Consider the following 7500-nt stretch of genomic DNA (forward strand, 5'->3'; position numbering starts at 1 on the left):
ATATATATATTTATATATATATATATATATATATATATATATATATATATATATATATATATATGTATATATATATATAGACATAAGTATAACTATGTATACTGTATACAGTACACACACATGTATATATATATATATATATATATATATATATATATATATATATATATATATATATATATATATATATATATATATATATATACATACATATATACATGTTATATGACTACACATACTGTATATATATATATATATATATATATATATATATATATATATATATATATATATATATATATATATACTGTATATATATACAGTATATACATATATACATACAGTATTTGTTACATATGCATGTATATGAATTATAATCTATGCTTGCATGCATACCCAGTATGTATATATATATATATATATATATATATATATATATATATATATATATATATATACATATATATATAATATATATATATATATATATATATATATATATATATATATATATATATATATATATATATATATATATATATATATATATATATATATATATATATATATATATATAAAATCACAGTGTCATGACAGTTTGTACTTAAGACCAATTGTGATGAATTCAATTCACTTAAGGTTCCTTAGCTTAATGCACATCATTGCCACTATGCCTCAATAAATCACGTTTATCTATTTTCTTTCCAGCTTCGTATGCCCAGAAGTGCTGCAACGTCTTGGCAAAACACGCGATACGGAACCAGGTCTGCTGTCAATCGATGATTTCTCAACACTAACACTTTCACCTTGTTTTTTGTTCACATTTTTTTTTTTTTTTTTTTTTTTTTGAGATTCTACGTTCATTTTAGAATCTGGTCATTGCATTGTTCACATTATTTTCTTGATCATAGTTCCATGGGTTGATAACTAACATCATCTGCATTCCACTACAGTTTCCAACTTAGTGATAAACTGCCCGATTTGTTTTGGCTATTGTTCCGTAATCTAACTGACAGTTAGAATGAACATTTTTTTATTTGAGATTCTATGTTCATCTTAGAATCTGGTCATTGCATTGTTCACATTATTTTCTTGATCATAATTCCAAGGGTTGATAACTAACATCATCTGTATTCCAGTACAGTTTCCATCTTAGTGATAAACTGCCCGATTTGTTTTGGCCATTGTTCCGTAATCTAACTGACAGTTAGAACGAACAGTGGCCTCTCTGAGATTCTCCTGTTAATGGTCGTCACTTGCCATAGTTCTAGTCTTAAGTAACGAATTATTTAGCGTTACCATAGGTTTTGTTTTTATAATTTTCAATTTTTAATTGTTAAATTAGTTTGAATTAACTACTTAAATTTTTCATTGTTATCATTTCCATAATGTTTGAAATCGAGGATATTTTTCTATCATATTTACTGTAGTTTCTGACAAGAAATATAATTAATTTTTTGTAGACAAGCGGGGATTTTCAGGGGTCACACTTGTCTAGGTGCAGGGTTACTTAAGAGTAAGAAATATAGTTTATAACATTTCTAAAAAAAAAAAGTTTGCTTCAATGACACAGTTGCCATAAGAATTTATAGTTTGAATTCCATTTTTTTTTTCATTAAAGTGGAACTTTAAACGATGAACTGGAAATTATTTGGAAACAAAGAAATCTTTTCTCTAGTCTATATCGATTGTTGAAGCAAACGGTTTATTTACTGTAATTCATGGGTCGGTGGGACAGTGCGCTTATTTTTTTTTCTAATTCAAGACGGATTTACAGTATATTGATTCTGAAAACCTGATTTTTATGAATAATAATACTTTTTTCAGAGCTATTAATGAATATTTTACTTACGTAATTGTTTTATGTACTTTGAGTGAATAGTAGGTGACCATAATCTTTAATTAGGACTTTGATTAAATGTGTTTTGTTAAGGTTTGTTTCTTTTGTTACTTATTTTTAGAATAATTAAAATGACAAAAATGAAGTGGCAGTGTATGATTTATCCATCCTTTCATAGATCATAAATGAACGATTGACTAAACGTCTTTCACAGACATCATCCCTATTTCATTAAAAAAAAAGAGCAATCAAAGATTTCAGACCTCCGCCTATGAATATTGCCATCATTTTACTCAAGTTTAAAGACGAAACACTTATTTTTTAATATGTTGATCGTGGATGAATCTAGTCACTTTCTAGTGTAACATTTAACTAAAATCTACGGGTAACGAAACCATCTTTTCATATGCTGACTGTAGATGGTGAAAAATGCATATCCTGATCTAGAATCCGGATCCAGATCCGGATCATCTCCAAAGTTTAATGGGATCGTCCATGACCTAAGCTCTATCTGTGCTGGAAAGGTCGTCGAAATCCGTCGAGTAGTTTTGACGTAATCTTGTTCACAGACAGACAGACAGAAACACAGACAAATAAATAAATAAACCGACTCGATTTTATAACCTCTTTTACGGAGGTAATAAATGAGTATAACAAGGTTAACATGCAATTTGCAATGGACAACTTCCCCCACGCAGCCTAATAAGATATATTTCAAGGTAATAAAAATATATTTGATTTCCTTACTATCTACCAACTTCTCGAAATATATCACACTTTTCCAGACAGCTCGTCTTTTTTTTTCTTTCTTTTTTTTTTTTAATTTGTTCCAGCAATCCCCTTCTCTCGGTGAATGCTCGAGATAACTATATTTGTCCCGAATATTTGTCAACATAATTGGATTTTATTCTTGCTTGTATCTTTACTTTATCCATCAGTCCGATTTTTCTGCAAGAGGACTTTATCCTTTTGCATATTCGTTTGGAATAAAAATAGACAAAATTTAATACAAATTCAACGTATGTTTTTTTATGAAACAATTCGGATCTAAAGCGATTAAAATAGTAAGAATAGTAAGGATTCATATTATATAATAGATTATGTAAAACAGGAATTCCGGATATGATAAATTATAAAACATGTGGATAATTGAATTATGATAATTTCAATGTATGTATTTTTTAATAAAATAATTTGAATATAAATTAACTGAAATAGTAAGGATTCATATTATATAATAAATTATGTAAAACTGAAGAATTTCGGATATGATAAATTATAAAACATGTGGATAATTGAATTATGATAATTTCAATGTATGTTTTTTTCTTTTTTTATAATAAAATAATTTGAATAAAAATTAATTGAAATAGCAAGGATTCACATTACGTAATAGATTATGCAAAACTGTGAATTTCCTAGATATGATAATTTATAAAATGTGAAGATAATTAGATTATGATAATTTCATGTATTTTTTCATGAAATAATTCGATAAAGAAATTGAAATATTAAAAAAAAAACTTTATGGGACATGGCAAATCATACAAAAATGCATAATTGAATTTTGATAAATTGTAAAATTAATGGTAAATTAATGGGGCTTTTGAAAATGGTGAATCATAAAAGAGTATTTTCAGCTGCGATAAATTCCTGATCAGGAGTTTTCAAATTATTATAAATCTTAAAACAGTGAGTACTTTTTATATATGCTAAACGGTAATTAAGCGAAGGCTTTCAAACGAAAATAAATCTTGAAACAGTGACTGATTTTACCATATGATAAATTGTAAACACGAAAGTGTTTTCAAACTATGATAAATTTTTGAAATATGGTAAAACAGCAAGGTTTTTCTGAATGTTATATATTATAGAGATGATTTTTCCGAATATGAAAATGTAAAATTGTGGGGATTTTCAGAATATAAAAAATGTTAAGATAGAAAGGATTCCAGGAATATAATAAATCTTAAAATACTGAGAATCTTAGTGATATGATAAATCTTAAAATAGTGAGGATTCGCGAAATATGGTAAACTGTTTAATATCGAGGTCTTTCGGTATATGATATATATCACAATCAGAATATTCGTAATATAACAGACAGTAAAATAATGAATATTTGTTGAATATGATGAATTAAATCAGTGAAGATTTTCGGAATATGATAAATGAAAAAAAAAATAAAAAAAAAGATAAATTGAAAAAAAAAACCCAGTTAAGGCTTTTGGGATATGATAAACTATGAATTTTAAGAGTATGAGAAGTTTCGAAATTTGATGAAATTGTATGAGTGAGGACTTCCGACATATATAAAAAAATGTTAAAGTTAGGATTTTTGGAATAGGATGCCTATGAATCAAAGGAGGTTTTTCTCTGGAGGTCAATTTCATAACAAAAATGTATTCAAACTATATTTTTTTCCCCCAGAAGTTGATCCGGTATATACTGTAAGTACACTATTGAGAATTTGCCGTAAAAAAAAAAGAAAGAAAAAAAAATCCTGGAATAAATGTTGCCGGCCATCTGCCGTTTAAAAAAAAAGATATATTGACGTAAAGGTGTGATATTACGGTCACCAACCCGTAAAAGATATCAACAAAGTAGGGTAAAAATGACGGTCGACTATATTTTGCTGAAATAAAGCTAAGAACCGTATATTTTGACGGAGAATTTCCGAACAAAATCACGGCTATTCTTTTTTAATAGTGTAATTAATATTAGAAAGCGACAGATAAATGATAGTAGCTAAATATATATAAACACTATTGAAATATCTCCACAAATACAGACTAGAACCATGAAGCATATTCACTGTTGAGAAAATTAATGTAAAAACGATAAAGATCCTGGCATAAATGTTGCCAGACATTTACCGTTTTAAAAACGGATATATTGACGTCAATGAGTGATATGGTCACCGACCAGTAAAAGATGATAAAGTATTGTAAAATTACGGTCGCCTGTATTTTACTAAATTACGGCTGAGAACAGCATATTTTTACGAGGTTCAAATTAACAGTGTACTTAATATTAGAAAGCGGCAGATAAATGAAAGTAGCTAAATATACTGTATGCAAACACTATTGAAATATCTCGGCAAAATATTTTGAATCTAGAGCTATATATTTCCATAGGAGCATCCTTGATTCATTCTGTATTGGTACTTAAGAGTATTACAGAAATTTAGAAGATTTGCAATAATAGTTACCAGTCAATAATAATAACAATAATAATAATAATAATAATACAGACTAGAATCATAACCCCTATACGAATACGAAGATTAAAACGCAAAACAGCAATGAAATAAGATAATGAAAATCTGATTCTCCTTTATGTTGATACTGGGGAAATCCACAGATTTCAAAGGCCTCGTCCAGCCAAGGTCTCAAAGATGGAAGGAAAAAGGTCGGGAACTAAGGAGAGCCCAAGGAAAAAGGTCAGGAACTAAGGAGAGCCCAAGGAAAAAGGCCAGGAACTAAGGAGAGCCCAAGGAAAAAGGTAAGAAAATTAAGGCGGAAGGATCTTAGAAGGGTCTCTGGCCCTGAAGAAAAAGTTTAGCGAAATGATAAATGGTCGTAAAAAGATAGAAGAGAGAAGGAAAAATGGATAAGGGATTTTAAAGAAGGAAAAAAGAACACGAGAAAAAACGACTTGGATAGGAAGGGGGAAACGAAATGAAAGGGCGTTGTTGTTAAGAAGAAGAAATGGAAAGGCAGTATAAAGTGTGCTCAATGGAAAGGGAGATAGAATGGCGGAGTGAAAAGGAAAGACTGACGATGATTAAGAGGCTACAGGAAAAGAAGAAAAGATTGGGAAAGAGAAAGGGAAATAATGAAAAGGAACAAGAGGTAAGAGAACACAGAAAATTCTGAATAAAAAGACAGCAAAGATATGAAAATGGTCGAAGAAAAAAGAAAGAGAAAACAGAGATGGATTGAAGAAATGATAAAAGGTAAAAGATACAGTGTATAATATACCGTATATAACATCCCTTTAATCGAATGAAATAAAATAATCGAAGAAAAGGGCGATATTTAAATTTGTATATATAGTATATGTTACATGTATATCATTCATATACATACTTCATAAAAGGAATACTATTTTTTTTTTTTTTTTGAAAGTACAATATATTTTTCCGCTCACGAAATCAAACGATCGTTTTGGGAACGGAGATCAGACGCTCAACCATTGAGCCATTATAATGGATAAACGGTCTGGTGGCTGGCCGCTGTGTATGTATGTATGTATGTATGGTTGCATGTAACCATATACACACACACACACACACACACACACACACACATATATATATATATATATATATATATATATATATATATATATATATATATATATATATATATATATATATATATAATCACTGTATGATAGAGTACATCTGTGGTGTACAGAGGTGGTGACACTCCCGAAATAGCACTATTAATATTGCTTTACAGACATTAGGCCATATAGCCTGGCGTTGGGAGCGGGAAGTCATTCAGATCAGAAATGCAATTATTTCAAAACTCAAAACAATTTACACTATGAAATTAAAAAGTGATGGACAGGAATATGTCCAGACGGTATTTAAGAAATAACAGGACGAAACTAGCATAGAAAACTCCATTGTTGTTAAAGGTTTCAGTTCCAGTTTCATTAGAATATATGCTCACCAGAACGTCAGCCGTGCAAGCACAACCCCCCAACTGTGGTGCCAACCACAGCAGTAGCCTCCCCAGTAAACAGTTAAAACCCACGGTCGCAGGCGGGGATCGATCTGCTGCCATGCGAATGCTAGGGAAATCACGGTACCACTTTACCTGCCAGGAGGCTAGAGAAAAGGACCGTGATGTATAAAGGTGATAAACATGTATGGAAGAGGCAAAGGGGAAGATAAGGTTCTGATAGAAAGATAACACAGCAAATGACATGTGCGAGAAAGAGAACAAAATACGCAGGACAAAAGAATGTGGAGATGGTTGATAGGAAGTAGCGATTGAGCACGAAGAAGAGGACCTTTCCCCACGGGAGTTTCTGATTCAAGGGATGTTGTTAACTGACCGATTTTAGCGAAAGTTTTAAAACATCCCTTTATAGGGTAAGGTTTTAAACCATCCCTTTATAGAGTAAGGTTTTAAACCATTCCTTTATAGAGTAAGGTTTTAAACCATTCCTTTATAGAGCAAGGTTTTAAACCATGCCTTTATAGAGCAAGGTTTTAAACCATGCCTTTATAGAGCAAGGTTTTAAACCATCCCTTTATAGAGCAAGGTTTTAAACCATCCCTTTATAGAGCAAGGTTTTAAACCATCCCTTTATAGAGCAAGGTTTTAAACCATGCCTTTATAGAGCAAGGTTTTAAACCATGCCTTTATAGAGCAAGGTTTTAAAACATCCCTTCATAGGGTAAGTTTTAAACTATCCCTTTATAGAGAAAGGTTTTAAACCATCTTCCTTTTTGAAGAACATTCTAACTACTTTTGTCCTTTGATGGTTGCAACGCAATTCCCTTTTATGTGAGATTTGCACTGGTACCTATTCCCAAGGAAAATTTCAGCCTAATCCCTTTTCAAAGGAGGTTTTCTTCTTTGCTCTACACGGGAAAGTTTCCATGCCAATTTCTTTAAAGGGAGATAGGGGATGTTTTAACT

At 30.2% G+C, this 7500-nt stretch overlaps 1 protein-coding gene and 1 long non-coding RNA gene across 2 annotated transcripts in view; one reads left to right on the forward strand and one right to left on the reverse strand.

Annotated features, from left to right (window-relative positions):
- The window catches only part of LOC137626078 (uncharacterized), a 40237-nt gene extending 39395 nt beyond the window's left edge, over positions 1-842 (forward strand). The window contains exon 3 of the mRNA XM_068357162.1: positions 709-842. Within this exon, the coding sequence (XP_068213263.1) occupies positions 709-783 (75 nt within the window). The 3' untranslated portion in view covers positions 784-842. The remainder of the gene's footprint in view (positions 1-708) is intronic.
- The window catches only part of LOC137625868 (uncharacterized), a 469270-nt gene that overhangs the window by 156025 nt on the left and 305745 nt on the right, over positions 1-7500 (reverse strand). The window lies entirely within an intron of this gene.

This window comes from Palaemon carinicauda, chromosome 33 (assembly GCF_036898095.1).
Source record: "Palaemon carinicauda isolate YSFRI2023 chromosome 33, ASM3689809v2, whole genome shotgun sequence".
Classification (NCBI taxonomy): domain Eukaryota; kingdom Metazoa; phylum Arthropoda; class Malacostraca; order Decapoda; family Palaemonidae; genus Palaemon; species Palaemon carinicauda.